A 21,730-nucleotide genomic window follows, 5' to 3' on the forward strand; every position below is an offset into this window, starting at 1 on the left:
TTCAGTGGACAAATAGAGCAATGATTTGGTACAACTTCCATCCCCTTAATCTTGTTTGAACAGTAATTAACTTATGTGATGGTGACTCTCTTCTTTTTTCATAACACAATGATTAGTAAATTTATGCTACTGCACATCTTGAGTTTTTGCTAATTTGCAAATGAAAAGAGAGATCTAAATCTTTCAAGTCCAACCAGTTTCAGACAGTTATGACTTACAGTAATGTTTTGTAGTATAATGTACAACTGATTTTAAAATTTTTTCTAGTCACCACCTTACATACTGTAGTCGGTTTTAGTGGTAAATACTGTTATGTTATGAGAACTATGTATTTATTTGTGATGTAACAACTATCATTTGCCATTAGTGTTAAACATTCTTTTTTTTACTCACTTAGAAGTAAAAGTAACTGTACTAAATTAGGATATTTTGTCTAATTTTTTCCGTGCACTGTGGTGGAGCAGAACCACCTCCAGGGGAACAGATCACAGTGCATTTCCTAACTAACTGCCAATAGGACCTGTTGAAGGCGTGGACAGCTTGGTAAGAAAGTGTGTTAAAGATCATTAAAAGTGTGAAAGTGCTTGTGAAACTTTTTGCAACCCATGACAATTTATTTTGTTTAGCAAGACAGGGCTTGTACAAAGTGATATGTATTTTAAAATGTAATCATCCCTTAACCCAAAAAGGACATCATTTATTATGAAGATGCCTAATTTTTTATTAAAAGTATAACTTGTGGATATTTTATGTAATTGTACAATACACTGGATGTAATTATTTTGTATGGGGATTTTCGTATAGCCAGTTCACGTAAGTTAGAATTTGAAAAACATATTTCCTGTAGTTTTCAGTAAGATTTCTTATGTAATATTTTTTGTGGGTAGATTTTATACCCATTTTCTGGCGTCACTTGTGGTCATTGAATTGCCCTTTTAGCTACTTGCAATATCTATCTGATCAATCCAATGAGGAGGTGATGTGATGAAGCAAGCTGGGATATTTTTACTTCCCCTCTTGTTTTGCCATCTGCCTACTCAAATTAGTTTTTTCATTTTTTAACTTATTAGCATTAACATACACGAATATAATGTGTATTTTCATTAATTTATTTTGATTATTACTAGTTAGTATCTTTCATTATAGGGCAAAATCAGTAATTGTTTTGTAACTTAAATTCTATTGTTGACATATAAATTCTGCACTTATTATAAACGTTTGGAAGACGAAATGCTAGTAATCTTAAAGCATCTATTTGTCTCTATTCGAAAACATGTAAGCAAAGCCAGCCCTTAATTAATTCCCAATTTTGTCAAAAGCACTGTTTACATATGTTAATTTCATCATTTAAACAAATAATTCGGCTTAACCCTCAAGGAAGAAGAAACTGTTAAAGTGACCAATTTTTGGTCACAAGACAGTCAGTCCATGGCTGAGTTTGAGACGAGGAACCTGTGTTGGTTAGAGTGACAACAATGCATCACCTTAGCAATGAAATAAGTGTTACAACAACAGGCCGTGTGTTAAAGCAGTGACAGTGTCTGTTCAATTTACTAGAAAGACTGAACTGTGTGGTTAGGCTTTTACTGCTCATTGATGTTCAACAGGAAACTATAGTAGCAGTATGTGGGTGTTCGCTGGTAAACTATTAATGAGGCTTATGGAAAGTTAAAAAATAGTGCACTGGCCATATTAAATGTGTATATGGTTGGTTGTGAAAAGTGAAAGTAGACATCTGTAAAACGCAACTGTGCACCTGTCGGTTACATTACTTACCTTAGTCAGTGTCCAAATTACAAACCCCATTTTTCAGCCAGTGTAGCAACGCAGTACATCAACACCGAGGACAATAAGCGAAATAAATAAAGCAGGCACAACTGCTACAGACTGACTGTGCTATCCAAGCACAGCTCACAACACCACCACAGCTTCAATTTTTTTTTTTCCCAGGACAGTCAATTCCACGAGGTATGCAGGATATCTTCCACCAAGTTCGTAAGGTAGGAGAGGTGTAATGGTGGAAATGAAGCTTTGAGGGTGGGTCATAAGTTGTGGTTGGGTATCTCAGTGGTAGAGCATTTGTTTGCAAAAGGCAAAGGCCATAGATTCAGGTCCCAGTGTAGCACACAGTTTTAATCTACCCTAAAGTTTCGAACCAGCACAAAATCTGCTGCAGAATGAAAATTCATTTTGAATTATAGCTTTGTGCATGTCCTGACTAAAAGTTAAGAGCTATATTTGAAGCTACAGAGGATGAAAGTTTTTTTGGTCATGGTCATCCGTTTTGTTTGCAGAGTGGCCTGTCTGCCTTTGTCACTTTAGAAAAGCCACATGAGGTTTGATATAAAGTGGTGGAGAGAGAGGGAACCAAGTCACACAGCACAACATTTGCACTAAACTGACAGTGTGGCTGAAAGCTAGTGCTGTTTTTTTTTTTCCAGATGCTTGCTTAAAACATCAAAAACATAAAGCAATACATGTATCATGTTGTAAGTGCAAAGAAGATCAAATTCAGGTAGTGACATTTCCATCACATATGCTCGATCCTTCTCCATCCTTTGGTCAGAAAAAAATTAAGAAATAGGCAAAAAAAGGTTATACGAACCAATGTCACAAAGACTTTGTTTATATGGTATCAAATATTGGGAAACGATGAAACAAAATAAGACAACTTGAAACCATACAAGTGAAGTTTTTGCAAAGAAGTTGTAGTGTTTCAAGATGAGAGAAGATCCCAAATAAAGAAAATGAGAACACCCATGCACATCACCAAAGAGGTGGATAAATGGCATTTGAAATGTTTTGTGCATGTGATGAGATAGGGGATGAATGAAGGCTGAAAAAGAGGACTATGCTGGCAAACTCCATATGGAAGAAAAAGGGGAAAACCCTGTGCAGAGCGGAAAAATCAAAGGAGGAGGATAGGCAATGAAACAATTTTAAAGAAATATAGTATAAGGATCACAGGGCTTGTATACAAAGTTGCAAGAAATAGTCTAAAAAGCAGTAAACAACTAGCACAAATAAATAAATAACTCAATCATAGTTTTTAACATCAGTGCTTAATGGAGCCCAGTGACTATTTCCTACAAGACTTCACGCTGAAGTGTCATTCCGCAGCAGTTAGAGGAGGAATTTGCTTCTAACTTGTCAACAGAACAATCAACATTTGCTTTCTTTTATTTCCAGGTTTTGACAAATCTTAACTAGCACCAGTTTTTGTCCAAGCTTCAATAATCTTGGTTCTCACCGTGGCCAAAGCAACTTGTGTAGAGTGTGTAATGCAATATTTTTAACACACTTATTTTTTGTAACTTTCATCACATCTCAGTTCAATCAGGATTACTCAGTGATCTGCCTATACATGCATGCATACATACATACATACATACATACATACATACATACATACATACATTAATCCTTGTTCCATAGATCATGGATACGACATATCATAGTGATATGGAACGTGTCACTTTAACATAAGTTTTCTTTACACAATTTTTTTTTTACAGTTACTACGTCATATCTAAGAATTCATCTATTGAGTAGGAGTAGTTGTCATTCAGAAATTCTTTTAATTTGCTTTTAAATGTTGGTTGGCTATGTCAGACTTTTAATACTATTTGGCAAATGACCAAAGATTTTTGTGGCAGCATATTTCACCCCTTTCTGTGCCAAAGTGAGATTTAATCCAGAATAGTGAATATCATCCTTTCTTCTAGTGTTGTGGCTATGCACTTCACTGTTATTTTTGAATTGGGATGGGTTATTAATGACAAATTTCATAAGTGAATATATGTATTGCCAAGGTACTGTGAATATCCCAAGTTCCTTAAATAAATGTGTGCAAGGTGATCTTGGGTGGGCTCCAGCTATTATTCTGATTACATGTTTTTGTGCAATGAATACTTTCTCTCTTAATGATGAATTGCCCCAAAACATGATGCCATATGAAAGCAGTGAATGAAAATAGGCATAGTAAGTTAATTTACTGATATGATTATCAACAAAATTTTCAATAAACATAATAGCATAAGTAGCTGAACCTAACTGTTTCAGAAGATCATCAGTGTGTTTCTTCCAATTCAATTTCTCAGCAATGCACACACCCAGAAATTTTGAGTATTCTACCTTAGCAACAGACTTCCATTCATAGTCTATATTTATCAATGGTGTTATGCCATTTACTGTACAGAATTGTATAAACTGTGTTTTCTCAAAATTTAGTGAGAACCACTTAATAATTTTCTGAAAGACATTATTTGCAATTTCCTCAGCTGATTCTTGCTTCTTGGGTGTTATTACTATACTTGTATCATCAGCAAAAAGAACTAACTTTGCATCTTCATGAATATAGAGTGGCAAGGCATTAATATATAGTAAGAACAATAAGAGACCCAAGACTGAACCCTGTAGGACACCATTATTGATACCTCCCCAGTTAGAGGACTTTGCTGGTTTTTGTAGACTATCTGCACTGTCAATTTCAACCTTCTGCATTCTTCCAGTTAAGTATGAATTAAACCATTTGTGCACTGTCCCACTCATACCACAATACTTAAGCTTACGTAGAAGAATTTCATGATTCACACAATCAAAAGCCTTTCAGAGATAGCAAAATATCCCAATGGGTGATGTTCGGTTATTCATTGCACTTAATATTTGATCAGTTAAAGCATTTCCTGTTGAAAAGCCTTTCTGGAAACCAAATTAACATTTTGTTAGTACTTCATTTTTACAAATATGTGATGCTACTCTTGAATACATTACTTTTTCAAGAATTCTGGATAAGGCTGTCAGAAGTGAGATTGGGCAGTAGTTGTTAGCATCAGATCTATCCCCTTTTTTATGAAATGGTTTAACAATAGCATATTTCAGTCTACCTGGAAAAATTCCCTGTTTCAGTGAGCTACTACATATGTGGATGAGAATCCTACTTATTTGTTGGAACAAGCTTTTAGTACTCTGTTGGAAATGCTATCACTTCCATGTGAACTTTTACTTTTGAGTGAATATTTTATTTTACTAATTTCAGTAGGAGAGGTGGGTTGAATTTCAATTTTATCAAATTGCATACGCACTGCCTCTTCAATATACTGCCTTGCTTTTTCTAATGAATAGCTGGAACCTATTTTCTCTACAACACTTAAAAAATTGTTAGTAAAAAAGTTTTCTACTTCTGACTTCATTGTGTTTGATAGAAATGCAGTCTTCCTGTGCTCTCGGTTGCCCTGTTTCCCTTTTCACAATATTCCAAATTGTTTTAATTTTATTATCAGATATGCTAATCTCAGACTTAATCCACATACTTCTGGACTTTTTAATAACTTTTCTTAATACAGTACAGTAGTTTTTATAATGTTTCATTGTTTTGGGATCATTACTCCTTCTAGCTGTAGGTTACATTTCCCTTTTCTGTTTCCAAGATACTTTTATCCCTGTAGTAATCCATGGCTTTTTACATGGTTTCTTACAATTATATTTCACTGTTTTCTTAAGTTAACTGTTTTCAAATATACTCATAAAGGTATCATGAAATAGGTTAAATTTTAAATTAGCATCATGTTCCCTGTACACCTCATCCCAGTCTAACTGTTGCAAGCTTTCCCTAAAATTTTGAAGTGTTAAATCGTTAATGGAATGAACTATTTTGGAGGACTGTTTTGAATTACTGTATAGAGCTATATCATATACTGTAACTAGCTGTGCATCATGATCAGACAGACTATTCTTAACAGGAAAAGTTTTTATTTGATTAAATTTATCTTGGTCCATGAAAACATTATCTATCAGTGTGCTGCTTTCCTGTACCACCCTAGTAGAAAAATCAATAACTGATGTAAAATTGTTCACATCTGTAGCTGAGGAACCTGGACCATCCTATTTTAGAATCAAAGCATAGACTTCCTGAAACAGTTTGACTTCACCTTCATCGTACTTGAACTGACTGAATAAAAATTTCAAGTCAAGAATGCTAACCATGGACAACTGTAAGCAAGTGGCTACTTAGCCAGTATGCTTCTGTTAACATCACGCAAAGGAAAAATAATTCTAATTCTTAACCGAGTCTTGTTTCTAGTCTAAGGTGCAAGACTGGTGCAGAAGTGGAGGGAGAGAAAGATACGATGGTATAAATCAGGGCTTAACAACTGGCTGGTTTTGAGCACGAGTACTCGCGTCTGCTCAGGCACGTGCTCGCGAGCAGGTGCAAGGTCGCGAAGTAGGAAGGCAGGGGAAATGCGCGCACACGTTTGAATAGGGCCGCATTGTGCCTATTGAATTCGTGCCGACTGTGTAACGTTTAAAGTACTACGATCAGCTCTAACTGTCACTTTGCTGTTTAAGAATCATGTCATGTCACCATTGTGTAACCCAAACCACGCTTTCGCAGTTCAACCCCCATTGGGAGGAATTGAATCTGTTCACAGAAAAAGATGGTGTTGCAAAATGTTTAGTATGTCACAAAACTCTGAATTCTTGTAGGAAATTTAATTTGCAGCGACATTATATGTCATACCACGCGAAAGACTACGGAAGTGGAAAATGTGATGGACCAGATTGTGCACAGGAAGTTATTAAACTTAAAAGAAAGCTATCCGAAGAAGATCTGGACAACGAAGAAAAATCAACTGAGGCAGCTCTCTGAGTTACAAAATTGCTTTGCTTTTAGCAAAATCCCTGCGCCCCTTCGCTGATGGCGATTTAATAAAAGAATGTTTGGTAGTTGCAACGGAACATTTGTGTCCATCTCAAGTTGAACAGTTTCGGATTGTGCCATTATCTAACATGACCATTATGCGTCGCATACAGGACAGTGCAGACCTGTAAAGATTTTATGGCGTATTCTCTAGCTCTGGACGAAAGTGATGATATCACTGGAACAGCACAGCTTGCCATATTTATTAGAGGTGTTAATAGAGATCTTCAGGTGAAGGAGGAGCTCCTCCATGTAGTAGCCATGAAGAACACTACAACCGGAGGTGATATTTTAAGAAGTGTTGAAGAAAGTATTGAAAATATAGGATTGTTGTGGAATTCTTTAGTTTGAGTGTCTACAGACGGTGCACCAGTGATGACAGGGAAAAAAAAATCAGGTTTTGTTGTGCTGTTGAAGGACAATATGCAAAACCTGACTGTGCCGAATGAAATAAGGCGCGTTCACTGTGTCATCCACCAGGAAAACTTATGTGCAAAGAGTATCACTCTAAAAAATGTGAAGGGTGTTGTTGTTCGTGCAACCAATTATATAAGGAAGCATGGGCTACAACACAAGTAATTTAAAAGCTTTCTTGAGGATGTAGAAAGCCAGTATGGTAGCCTGCCTTATTACAGCGAGGTCCGCTGGCTTAGTCGTGCCGAATTATTAAATCGATTTTTTTGCCTATTAGATGAGATAAATATGTTCATGGAAATAAATAACATGCGTTTTCCTGAATTGTAAGAGCCTTCATGGAAATGTGATCTCGCGTTCTTAGCAGTGTACAGGATGGGCATATGGGCAGGTGATGGGCGTTGTGGAATAATAGGGTAATTTTTAGAGAAAGGCCATTTATTGGCTAAAGCATGTTGAAAGGGGCTACATAGGGCTAGGGCGGTGAGGGTGAGCCAGAGCTTATAATTTGGCGTACATCGTTCGCGAAGCTACCGAAAGTAGTTGTCTGCCAAAACTAAGTCCACAGTGCCGCAGCACCGGGAGAAGCGGGAGATGTTCAATGCTACAGGGCGCGCATCCGACTCGCGGGTGAGCGAGAATACGAGAGCGAGCCCGGCGACAGGCGGCTGGGTATATTCGACGCACCACGCGGCTTCCTCCGCCCTGATTGGTCAGGACTGAGCAAACTGTGTGGGCGGCATGGAACTTTCCAGAGCATTGCCTGCTAAACAACGCCTGGGGGCGGTGTTACCTCGTAAGCACATGAGAGAAGCACGTGATCAAGGTGCCCCTCCTCGGTGCTGACTTCCTGTTACTAGACCGTGGGATGAAAGAATTTACAGGCAGCTAACACTGCCGGCCGTGGCTTGGCCGCAATGGAAAAATGATGTTACCGTTTGGGTGCTCGTATAATAAAGTAAAATCTCAAACTGTCTGGCTCACCCTTTACAGCAGATTTAACTAGCCATCTGAATGCTTTGAACATTTCACTACAGGGTAAAGATCTGCTAATTACTCATTTCATAGATCGAATACAAGCTTTTAAAATGAAATTGACACTTTGGTGAGTCAGCTGGAAACAGGAAATCTAGTTCATTTTCCGAAATTACCATCCATGCAAGATGTTCACAGAGACTATGAACGTTATTCACATAGTTCAGTTGCCCTTGAGGGAGAATTTTATCATCGGTTTCAAGATCTGACAGCACTAGACAGTGATTTTGATCTGTTCTCCTCTCCACATTCAGCGAATATTGAAGAGATTCGTCCTGGGCTGCAACTAGAATTTATTGACCTGCAGTGTGACAGAGAATACAGAGACAAATTTCAGAACAAGAAAAACATTTTGGAATTCTACAGACACTTCCCTCAGGATAGATTTCCTCGTTTGCACAAACTGGCAGCTACAATATCATCACTGTTCGGTTCCACGTATGTTTGTGAACAACTGTTCTCTGCAATGAAATGTAACAAGACGCGCCTGAAAAACGCATTGTCTGATCGAAATTTAAACTGCACGCTGCACCTACAATGCACAAGAACAATTACTCTGAACATAGACGCAATTTTAAAGGGCAAAAAGTACAAGATAACCGAGAATCCCACACTTCAGTGACACCTTTTATTGTGTAACAGTTCACAAATTAATACGAATGTAGAGGCATACACTAAGCTAATAAAAGTATGTGGCATGTGTACATTCTCCTTTATTTGTTTCATTTGTTGCGGTAATAATTCATGAGTGATATCCCTGCAGGTGGTCGTGGATTTACATTGACTGGCGGCAACTGTTGTGTGCCCCACGTGACTCTCCCCACTCTCCGCTCTGGTCTGGTAGTGGGGGTAGCGTGCTCACGCTGCTCCGTGCTCGCGCCTTGCTGCTCACAGCTTGCTCCGCGAGCACGTAAGTTGTGAAGCCCTGGCATAGATGAAGGAGGGAGGAGGAATGCAAAAGAGAGAGGGGACATTATTATGCACAACAGGTTTTTGTTCTGTCGATATAAACTTGTAGCATAATGCTATTTATTGTGCTTTGTTTTTCTGTACCTACCTTCAATGCGAAAACTTGCAATACTCACATTTTCACCACTTCAGTATATTGTTTTCTCCATAGATTATTATTCAGTGCTCTTTGCTAATGTTTCATTTGTGGCAAATAAATAAATAAATAAAATAGATAAAATAAAAAAAACCAGGAAGTGTTTATCCCAAACAAAATCATTCATCATATCTGCGCTACAAATTTTATTTACATGATGAATGCAAGTACACAGTTATTATGAAAGATCAGTAATCCAAATATCTTAACATGTTTTATGAAAGAAAGTGTGCTGCTTTTCACATAGGCAATGAAGAACAATGGTTATGACTTTTTTCCATGATGTGTTTCACCATTCTGTGCCTCATTCACCAGCATAAAACACCAAAAGGATGAGATTACTCTTATCGGTCCACCACAAAAACCAGCACTCGTACAGCCCATGTCAATGTAAGCAATCAACAGAAATGAGATAACTATAAAAATTCAATGTATCGTGTCATATAAAATGTTAAAGAAAATCTGTCAGCAACTGACCTGCTATAGTTATGATAATTCCTGTAATACAGTCTATAAATTGGCTCTGTCTTAAGCATAATAATCATCACACCAAATGGAGGCTTATGGGACTGCAAGGACATATCAGCAAATGGGAGAGAAAATAAAGATATGAAAAAATTTAAAAAGAAAATTAAAATTTAGACCATAATGGTTTTGTTGCAATTTAATCTGCATGACAATAATCTCCTGCAAAGAGGTAGTGCTTACATGGAGGAATAAAAAAAAAAAGTCTTTCATAACTGAATCAACACGCAGATTGCACACACAGTAAAGATGAAACACAACATGACTTTCACAGTCTCATTTACAAAAGCATTCAATAGTCAGTAGTAACAAAATCAATGGCAATTCCCCTTTATGAACTGGTGCAATATAATAATTAAAAAACTAGAGCAAATGATCTCAAAAACATCAGCACAATTGAAACATTTAAAAAAGTAATTATATAAATAAAATTCTCACCTGCAGCTATTTATATATGTACATACATACATCTCATGATATAAAACTTATCAGTCATTCATCAAGTCTGTGTGAAATATCACACTTAACTGTAATGTAAATCCATATAATACAAAATAAAACACTCTTTTAGGCCTTCCAAAGCATTTTTACAACTGAGAACTCATAGCACATTTCATATTTTACTTCTATTGTACAAAGAGTAACAGCCAAATGCTGCAGACAGTTACACAATTAGTACTTTTTAACAGGCACTGTACCTGTAACAAAATATCACATTAAAGCTTATAGCTATTTGAGAACACTAAGAACTTCTGCAGCATCTTAGATACTAAGTAATCCTGTGGAGAATATTTGGCAACAGTACATGTGTTGTAAATGATTGTAGGCAGCTTTAGTTATTTCTCAGCAGTAAAGTCCATATACATTAGTACTCAAGAATTTTTCAGATTTTTTTCTACCCCTCATAGTTTGGTAAGTCTAAGGCATCTTATCATCATCATCATCATCATCATCACAAAGAAAGGCTCACACATTTAATGAGTTCTAAGAATATCATGAAGAATTCAGTTCACACATACACTTTACATAAGGCAGTACATGGTTGGCCATAACTGAGATTACTTTAACAAAAGAATTAAGTTGAAAAAGACCCAGACCAGAACAAAAGAAGGAATTCTAGGATTTCCACAAGTCTTAAGAAATATTTTGGAGCTATACAAATACATACAAACTATGCTTAACAGTACACTGGACAAAAAATATCACAACCACCAACCAAACAAACAAGTGAAGACCACAGGAATGGAATCTCAATTGTGTTCTGCAGACAAAAGTTACTGGCACACCTGCACAGAGAGAAGGGATTATTGTGATGGTGTCATTTCTTAAAGTAATCTGAAAATATAAAGTAAAAGTAAATTCAAAATTTATCAAATCTTACACCAAGACAATTTTATCAAACAGAGTTCTACTGGGTGTAACAAAATAATACTGACAAACCTCAAGGGTTCATAGACGGTGCTTTAAGGAACATCCCCAAACACTGTTACAGAGAATCACAGATGTGACCAATATCTGCCGCTATGTCACTCATTTGTCGGAAAGCATGCTTTTGTCCATTGATGGACCACAAGTGTCCTTGTAATGGGGCTGATTGGATTCAGTATGTTTTACTGTATGTAATGCATTCCACCAGCTGCAATAACGATGTAGACACTTGTATAAACAACGACTGCACAAACCTCAATGTAAAAACTCCTTTTCACTCACATAGGTAATCTAACAGCAGGCACTGACTACTCTAACTTTGAAGCTCTGTAACATTGTTGGATTCCTATCTTCAATTTGCTCCTGAAGACACCCTCTACAACCCTTCAAAGTTCGTTGGTACTGGTTTGTTACACCTTGTACATGAGAACTCATACTCAGCACAATGTATCGTGCCACAAATATTAATATTAAACAACGGAAAATCCAGGATGGAATGTAACAACTGTGCTGCAATCTAAGTGAGTGTGAGAACCAACAAGCTGTCTGTCCGCATCAATGTCCGCCAACAAACTGTGACCAAGAAACAACCAGACCACCCTGTTGCTGAACACGCCATCCAACATGACGTCCTTCACTTCAATGGCTGCTTCACAGAATGTGCCATCTGGATCCTTCCCACCAACACCAGCTTTTCTGAATTGTGAAGTAAGGAGCACACCCTGCAATATATCCTACATTCCCGTAGCCAGCCTGGTCTCAATCTTTGTTAGTCATTGTTCTTATCCTTAGCCCCTTCCCTGTTCCCATCCCAGTAGTACAAAGCCCTCTATTCCGTCAACACACCCAGTATTTTTACTTCTCTCCTTTTCCACTAACCACCCACCCCCCTCTCTCCCCCACTCTTCGTCTAACCTCCTGACTGCACCTAGCTGCTACCTCCACCCAGTTGCCTCTCCCATAATGCCCTGCTGCTCATGGTCTGGCTCCAGCTGCCAGAGACTGATGTCATGTGTATGAGTTATGAGTGAGTGGGTGTGACAGTCTTTTTGTTGTGCCTTTCTGCAACTCCGCATCTCCACTTTATGGTGAGCAGCAAATATTAATATCAGTAAAATAAATATCATAATGTGAAAATCAAAAGGTCCACATATAGGAGTCTACATGAAACAGAGATATTTAAAGCCAATCTCGAATGGTAAAACCTGCCAAGATATCAACAAAACAGAAAACTTGCAGGACAAATATAGTCAATTTCTGCAACATTCTTCAACATCCTTTCATAGCTCTTTCCGTGGAGGGGGGAGGGGGGGGGGGCGGAGAGAGACAGAGAGAGAGAGAGAGAGAGAGAGAGAGAGAGAGAGAGAGAGAGAGAGAGAGAGAGAGAGAGAGAGAGAGATGGCGGCGGGGGGAGGGGGGGGGAAATATGTAATTGCATTGGTGGGATGGATTAAGTGAAGTACAAAAACATTTCTACCTAGTAAGTGTACCTGTGCAGACCACATTAAACATCTACATCAAAGCATGAAAATGTTAAATTGTACTTTTAACAGGAAAGGTACAAGTAAAGTTGTAAGATATAGGGCAGAATTTTCCAACAGCCGCATTACAAAGTTCTTTCAAATGCAGCGAGATCTGCCCCACTGATTTAAATATAGACATTACCTTGTTGACAAACAAAAGCTTAACGAAGTGAACACATGTGCAGCTACATACTCCACAAGCCACAGCATGGTGCACAGCAGAGGGTACTTCGTACCACTACTAGCCATTTCCTTTCCTGTTCCACTCATAAATTGTACACAAAGCATCTACATAACACTTGCATGCTGATCGAGCCTACCAGTAAAAATCTAGCAGAATGCCTCTGAACTACAAGGGCAGTTCAATAAGTAATGCAACACATTTTTTTTCTGAAACAGGGGTTGTTTTATTCAGTACTTTTATGTCTTCCTTTACCCGACTAGGTTGGGATCCCACACACTCAAGCAATACTGAAGAACAAGTTGCACTGGTATTCTGCACATGGTCTCCTTGATACAGCAGATGAGTTACACTTCCCAATAAAACGATGTGTACAATTTGCCTTCCCTGCTGCCATCCTTACATGCTCGTTCCATTTTATATTGCTCTTCTATGTTACATCTCAATATTTAATCAACATGACTGTGTCGAGCAGAACACTGCTAATGCTGTATTCAAATGTTACAGGATTGTTTCTCCTACTCATCTGCACTGAGTTACATTTTCCTATAGTTAGAGCAAGCTATCAGTCATCATATAATTAGAAATTTTCTCTAATCATCTTGTATCCTCCTACAGTCACTCAACAATGACATATTTCCATACACCCCACCATCAGCAGCAGCAGGCTGAAGATTGCTGCTCATCCTGTCTGCCAGATCATTTACTCCTTTTGTCAGAAAAGTTCCAGGACAAGCTTTTTTTTATTTCTGATATTGCAACACTAAAAAAAAAAAAAAAAAAAAAAAAAAAAAAGAGAGAAATGTTTTTATGTTACATAGCAATCCTTGAAATGACCTTGGCCATGTTTCTGTGCAAGCTAACTAGGTAGCAGGGCTGTGCTTAGCAACACGCTGTTTCAATTCCTGGTGCATTAGTTATGCTGACACAATGGATACTTATTGTGAGCAAACAGTGAACAGTGAGCGATAAGCTCAGGAAAACTGATAATGAAATGTGGAAAATGATTAAGCAAACATATGCAGGTGACGAACTTTCACGAAGACACATTTTCGAGTGGCACAATAGATTTCATAAAGGCAGAGATCCAGTGCAACATGATCCCAGAGCTGGTCGCCCATCCTACAACACACAGTGATGCGAACGTGGAACACGCAAGACAGTTATTGCAAGAAGACCATCATGTAACTGTGCATGCAATATCAGAAGAGCTTAACTTGAATCATGATGTGTGCCATAAGATTTTACGCAAAGATTTAGTGAAACGGAGACTTTCTGCAAAACTTGTCCCTCACACATGAGCAGACGAACAGAAAGAGGAAAGATGAGGAATTTCTGCTGAATTACTGGACATAACCAGACGTGATTCCATATTTTTGTCAAAGACTATTGCTGGGGATGAAAATTGGTGTTACCAGTATGATCCTCACACAAAGCATCAATGTGCAGAATGGCGGAGTCCTCAATCACCAGCCTTGAGAAAAGTCAAACAACAACCTTCAAGAACAAAGGCAATTCTGATCGCATTCCTAGATAGTTCACGATCAGTACCTCCCTCCAGGTCAAACAATGAACCAAATCTTGGAATGTTTGCAACAAGCAATTCAACTTTACCACTCTGATTTGTGGCATCATTGTCAGGACTGATTCTTACTGCATGACAATGCAGGACCCCACACTGCTTTACCTGTTACCGAGTATCTGGCCAGACATTCTGTTATTGCCGTTCCAAATCTGCCATATTTGCCTGACCTCTCGCCTTGTGATCTTTTTCTTGTTTCAGCAACTGAAAAGGCGGCTGAAGGGGAAGCTTCATCAAGATATCGCAGACATCCAACATGCTGTAACAAATGAGCTTACGAGTACTGTAGTTGAAAATTTCGCTGCTGCTTGCTTCCAAGTCCTCCAGAAATAATTGAAACTATGTGTAGAGAGCCAAGAGGACTACTTTGACACGAGCTAGAATCATTATTTGGTAAATGTAACTATCTGTGGGAAAAAAAGTGAAAACAACCTCTCCTGGAATTTTTCTGGCAAAGGGAATATGTACACAAAAAATAACAGCAGTCCTATCAGACTGCCCTGGGACACTCCTGATGATACCCTTGTCTCTGATGAACGATGAACACTCAAGTCGAGGACAACTTATTGGGTTCTACTAATTAAGAAGTGTTTGAGCCACTAACATACCTGCGAACCTATTCCGTATGTTCATATCTTTGTTAGTTCGTATCTTTGTTAACAATCTGCAGTAGGGCACCATGTCAAACACTTTCCCAAATCTAGGAACACAGAATCTGCCTATTGCCTCTATCCATCGTCTGTAGGATATTTATCACATGAGAAATACATGAGTGACACTTTCTGAATCTGTGCTGAGATGTGAACAGAAGCTTTTCTGTCTCAAGGAAATATATTATATTTGAACTCAGAATATGTTCAAGAATTCTCTTGCACATTGACATTAAGGATATTAGTCTGTAACTATGTGGATCTGTTCTTTTATGCTCATGATACATGGGAATGGCTTCTTTCCAATCATTTTAGGATCAGTGCTGAGTGAGAGATTCATGATAAATACAAGCTAATCAAGGGGCCAATGCCGTAGAACACTCTCTGTGAAACCACACTGGGATTCAATCTGGACATAGTGACTTACTTGTTTTCAAAGAATTCAAAATAAAAATTCTGTCCACCAGTCTGACACAAATCCTACATAGTCCTGGTCATATGTTGTTGGTCATATGTTATGGCAGTAAATGAATCAAAGCCATCTATCTAGGCTGTTAGTGACCATACGGTAACCAAAATGGAAGACTACGACAAATACGGAATCAATAAATTCCTTTTTCTAAATTTTTTTTCACTGTGGACGATTGTACTATGGTTCCTCCTTTCAATCATTGCATGAATACCAAAAGACATAGCAAACAATGGAAAATCGAGGATGGAATGTCATGTGAATCTTTTTATTGTGCCTATCGCGGCTCAGTATCTCTGCTACATGGTAAAAGACATAGCAAGATATGTAATGGCAGGATAAAAATTGGAAATCGCTCGCTCGACAATGGTAAGGGAACTGGACCTATTGGTAAATGTATAAAATTCTACAGAAGACTACATGAAAGAGCTTGCTCCTCTTGTAGCGTCACTATAGGTTGCTGGAGAAATGAATGATTACAAAATAGTGCAGACTATTCACATTTTCATGAATGCTTGTCAAACAGATGTATGTACTGATGGTGCACATCATTGACAATCTGCTGCAGAATTTAGGAAAACATTTCAATCTCAGATATTATAACCTTTCTGTACACCAAAAATCTCTTCTGTAGAAATGAACATAGATGCAGCAAACAATTATCTCACAAAGCACACTTTGTTCTACTCCTTCGCAAGACTAAGAAAAACTTATGCCATGTTTCGTGATTTCAGGGGTGCTATGTTTCGTGATTTCAGGGGTGCTTACAACACAGTTCCCCGTTGCCATGTATTGAACAAAAGATGGGGATTGAAGGTTTGTAGCAAACAGAACACAGAATGGTATTCTTAATGGAGAGGAATTTTTCAGGTGTAAATATAGCTTTGAGTATATCCCGAGAAAATGATATAATTATGACGAAGTTCCACAAGACTGTTCACAGATGCTGATGGTTTTTTTTGTCACCAGTCTTCTGGCTCATTTGATTTGGTGCACCATGAATTCTTGATTGTGCCAACCTCTTCATCTCCAAGTAGCACTTGCACCCTATCTCTTCTATTATTTGTTGGATGTGTCCCAATTTCTGTCTTTCCCTACAGTTTTTATCCTGTATACCTCCCTTTAGTACCATGGAAGTTATTCACTGATGTCTTAATTTATGTCCTAACATCCTCTCCCACATCATTGTTAATGTTTCCCACATGTTCCTTCCTTCACCGATCCTGCGGAGAACCACTGCATTGCTTATCAATCCACCTAATTTTCAACATCCTTTTATAGCACCACATCTCAAACACTTTGCGTCTTTTTTTTCTGGTTATTCTAAAGTCCAAGATTAAATTCCATATAATGCTGTGCTACAAACCTACATTCTCAGAAACTTATTCCTTAAATTAAGGGCTATGTTTGATACTAGAAGCCCTCTTTTGGCAAGGAATTCCCTCTTTGCCTCTGCCAGTCTGTCTTTTATGCCTTCCTTGCTTCACTTGTTTTGTGTTGTTTTGCTTTTGTGTTATTTTGTTTTCAAGGTAGCAGAATTTCTTAACTTCATTTACTTTGTGGTCGCCAATTTTAATGTTAAAGTTTGTTATTAATCTTATTTCTGTTACTCATCATTATTTTCATCTTCCTTGGATTCTGTATATGCTACAGAATGACATCAGTTCTGCCGAGATCCTGGATGATGGAAGACAGCAATCTGGTCATTGCTGGGAATACAGCATAACACTCCGCCTCTCATCATCACTACTACTACTACTACTACTACTACTACTACAGCCGGACCAATGGTTGCTTCCAAGCCTACCAGTCAGCACGTGCAAAATATGCCACAGGGAAGAAACAATTTCTAGAATTGTTGGCTGCAGGGACTATTCGACATTGAGATAGTCCATGGACATCTCCCCTCCATTTGCTTGTGGGGACTCTCACAGCTGAAGCACATGAACTATACTGGCTGCTGCCCCATTCTGCATCTCCAGGATTTCACAGCCACAAGCCACAGAACAGGCATTTAGCTGTTCAGCACGATTGTTTTTCAAATTGGGAATCACCATATTCAATACACAAAAGGCAACAGTAACCATGCCCTTCAGTTTCTCTGAACACACCAGAATGCTGTTTGGCCTAAGGAATGCGGCTCAAACATGGCAGCAATTCATCAAAGTCCTGCTTTGTGAATCTGTATTGTGTGTTGGTTTTCTCCACCTCTGCCACTGAACATGGCAAAAACCTGCAAATTATTTTTTTACAGATGTTCTCATTACATATTAACAGAGACAAGTGCATGCTTTGACAACAGGAGGTGGAATTTTTGGGGAACTTTACAAACTAAGATTGACATGATTCAGTCAGTGCCCCTCCCAGGGAACTTTCAGCACTTCTGCCATTTTCTGGGTATGGATAACTTCTACATGCACCACCTGTCCCAGAGCACAACCATACACCATGTGATCAAAAGTATCCGGACACCCCCAAAAACATACATTTTTCATATTAGGTGCATTGTGCTGCCACCTACTGCCAGGTACCCCATATCAGCGACCTCAGTAGTCATTATATATCGTGAGAGAGCAAAGTGTGGCACTCCACGGAACTCACAGACTTTGAACATGGTCAGGTGATTGGATGTCACTTGTGTCAGACGTCTGTAAGCAAGATTTCCACACTCCTGAATATCCCTAGGTCCACTGTTTCTGATGTGATAGTGAAGTGAAGGGACACACAGAGCACAAAAGCATACTGGCCGACCTCATTTGTTGACTGACAGAGACCGCCGACATATGAAGAGGGTCGTAATGTGTAATAGGCAGACATCTATACAGACCATCACACAGGAATTGCAAACTGCATCAGGATCCACTGCAAGTACAATGGCAGTTAAGTGGAAGGTGAGGAAACTTTGATTTCATGGTCGAGCGGCTGCTCATAAACCATACATCGTGCCAGTAAATGCCAAACACCGCCTCACTTGGTGTAAGAAGTGTAAACATTGGACGATTGATCAGTGGAAAAACACTGTGTGGAGTAATGAATCACAGTACACATTGTGGCAACCTGATGGCATGGTGTGGGTATGACGAATGCCCAGTGAACATCATCTGCCAGCATGTGTAGTGCCGACAATAAAATTATGGGGTGATGGTGTTATGGTGTAGTGTGGTCATGTTTTTCATGGTGTGGGCTTGCATCCCTTGTTGTTTGGGAGGCACTATCACAGCACAGGCCTACATTAATGTTTTAAGCACCTTCTTGCTTCCCACTATTGAAGAGCAACTCCATCTTTCAACACGATCGAGCACCTGTTCATAATGCACGGCCTGTGACAGAGTGATTGCACGACATTAACTTACCTGTAATGGACTGGCCTGCACACAATCCTGACCTGAATCCTACAGGACACCTTTGGAATGTTTTGGAATGCCGACTTCGTGCCGGGCCTCACCAACTTACATCGATACCTCTCCTCAGTGCAGCATTCCATGAGGAATGGGCTGCCATTCTCCACGAAACCTTCCAGCACCTGATTGAATGTATGCCTGTGAGAGTGGAAGCTGTCAGCAAGGCTAAGGGTGGGCCCAACACCATATTGAATTATAGCATTACCAATGGAGGGCACCACACACTTGTAAGTTATTTTCAGCCCGATGTCCAGATACTTTTGATCACATAGTGTACAAGCACCACTCACCACCACATTCACTGGCCCAACTTTACAAGGACAATGCTCAGCAAAATGGAGCTCAGCAATGTTATCTGCATTCTACAACACTACCGCAAGCTTCAGACGCTCAGTACTCCTAGCACTCTCTACCCCTTCAGCACCACAAGCTATTGTTGTTGAAGCCAGCCAGATTGTGACTGGAGCAGCTCTATAACAGCAAGTGAATGGTATGTGGCAGACACTTGGTACCTTTAACCATAAATTTACAGAAGCACAGACAAAATGGAGTAGCTTTGACAGGGAACTTTTGGTGGTCTACAAAGCCATTAAGCATTTTAGACTGGATGTAGAGGTACACCATTTCATAGTTTTTACCAGTCACAAACCAGTTTCTTTGGTTTTCAGTATGCCCTCCCCCACCTGGGACTTTCTCAGTGCTGCAGTTCCAACACAGAATTAGTCAGTCAACTCCCTACAGACATTCATCACTTGCACAGTGTTGATAACGTTGTGGCTGATTACTTCTCCTGAATAAAAGCAGTTTCCATGAACATCAACTTAACACAACTGGCTACAACACAAGAAACCAACGCACAGCTATAGGTGCTCATCAACTCGACAAACACAGGAGCCTATCTGCAGAAGGTAATAATGGCCAAGTTCCTTGTGTGGAGCGACATATCCCAAAACCATCCACGAGTGTTTGTTTCATTGTGTTCTTAAGCAATCCATGGATTCACACTTTCACGAGATAACGCCACAACAGAAATAGTGACAGACAGATTCATGAGGCCAGGTGTGCAGTGTGATGGTCGGTTATGGGTTAAAATTTGTTTGCCTTGTCAATGAGCTACGGACAACAGGTCCACAACACAAAGGTACATTCAAAAAATTTACATACGCATTTTTCTCGTGCCCACATCGCGACCTCATAGGGCAACTCAGCTCTATGCAATGTTTCAAATATGTATTCACTGCAACTGATAGATCCACCAGATGGGTAGAAACTGTACCCATCGCAGACAGCTCCGCAGAAACTATTGCACAAACATTTGTAAACTCATGGATTGCATGGTTTGGCCATCCTGTGAGCATGTCGATGTAACAGGGCCACCAATTTGAGTCACATTTATATTGTAATCTGGCAGATTTATGTGGCTTTATTGCTCCAGACAGACAATGCAGCAGACCAACTCATCTGCTGCCTACAGATACGTGTTGCAGCATGCTGCAACTAACCAACCAACCCAGACAGAATCAATCCTCTACTACTAATGCCTACGGACATAGCTTTTGACAATGCTACACTGCCATAGAATGAACACTCGCAGGACACTCAATCTGTTTCTCTAACTTTACATGCAGTACACACCAAAGCTGGATGAACCATCCACCACAAATATCCATTCTTTCTGGGAGCTCTGTTCTAAAGGAATGGGGACGGGAGGGGACGAAAGGGGAGGCTATGACGGGGGAAGAGAGGGGAATAAATGAGGATGAGACAAAAGTGGAGGGGGGAGGAGACAAAAGGAAGGGAAGGGAAGCGAAGCGAGGGGAGGGAGGCAGTGGAAGAGAGGGGACAAAGTTGAGGGGGTGACAAAAGGGGGGAGAGCACACAAGGGGGAAGAGGAGGTGGCACACAAGTGGGGGGTGGGCACACGAGGGGAGGAGAGGAGAGGAGAGGGGAGGGGAGAGCATGGGAGGGGAGGGGTGGGCACACGAGGGGAGGAGAGGAGAGGGGAGGGGAGAGCATGGGAGGGGAGGGGTGGGCACGCGAGGGGAGGAGAGGAGAGGGCACACTGGGGTAGGGTAGGGGAGGGCAAACTGGGGTAGGGGAGGGGAGTGGAGGGCACACTAGGGTAGGGGAGGGGGAGGGGAGGGTACACATGGGCAAAAGGGGAGCGGAGGAGAGGGCAAAAGGGGAAGGGAGGGGAGGGGAGGGCAAAAGGGGAGGGGAACGGACAAGGCGGCCAAAAGTAGAGGTGAGGGGACAAAAGGGGGAGGAGGGGAGGGGGCTATGTGCCAATGAAAAAGAGCACCATTTGAGAGAAACAAAATTTGCACTTTTCGCACAATAAGCTACAAGTGATGAATCAAAATGTACAGGTGGATTCTTTATGTTTATCAAAAAGATGCACAGGTATCCACAAAGGCCTGTGGGATATCACAACACATTTGCAACAAAGTTAAGGTTTTTGGCACATGGGTACAGCACATTACAACACACAATACTGTCTTCACACATATCAGTGATATTTGATGATATTGTTGAAATTATAAATACATTACTTACAATGTAATAACATCCCTCCCCTCCCCACCTCAGTAAGTAATGTATCATATTCTGTAAACATTTTACTAAGAAAACTTTCTGTGACTTAGACCTATCAAAGATAAATAAAAAGAGAGAAGTTGCTATCACAACACAACTACAGAATGTATTTACAGTTTGTT

General features: G+C 39.7%; 1 protein-coding gene across 2 annotated transcripts in view; it reads right to left on the reverse strand.

The window, feature by feature from the left end:
* Window positions 1-9,340: 9,340 nt before the first annotated feature.
* The window catches only part of LOC126175406 (lateral signaling target protein 2), a 335,369-nt gene continuing 322,979 nt past the window's right edge, over window positions 9,341-21,730 (reverse strand). For both annotated transcript variants that reach the window (XM_049922200.1, XM_049922199.1), the window contains exon 12: window positions 9,341-11,065. In XM_049922200.1, coding sequence (XP_049778157.1) covers window positions 11,054-11,065 — 12 coding nt within the window. In that variant the 3' untranslated portion in view covers window positions 9,341-11,053. The remainder of the gene's footprint in view (window positions 11,066-21,730) is intronic.

Source organism: Schistocerca cancellata, chromosome 3 (assembly GCF_023864275.1).
Source record: "Schistocerca cancellata isolate TAMUIC-IGC-003103 chromosome 3, iqSchCanc2.1, whole genome shotgun sequence".
In the NCBI taxonomy this organism is placed as follows: domain Eukaryota; kingdom Metazoa; phylum Arthropoda; class Insecta; order Orthoptera; family Acrididae; genus Schistocerca; species Schistocerca cancellata.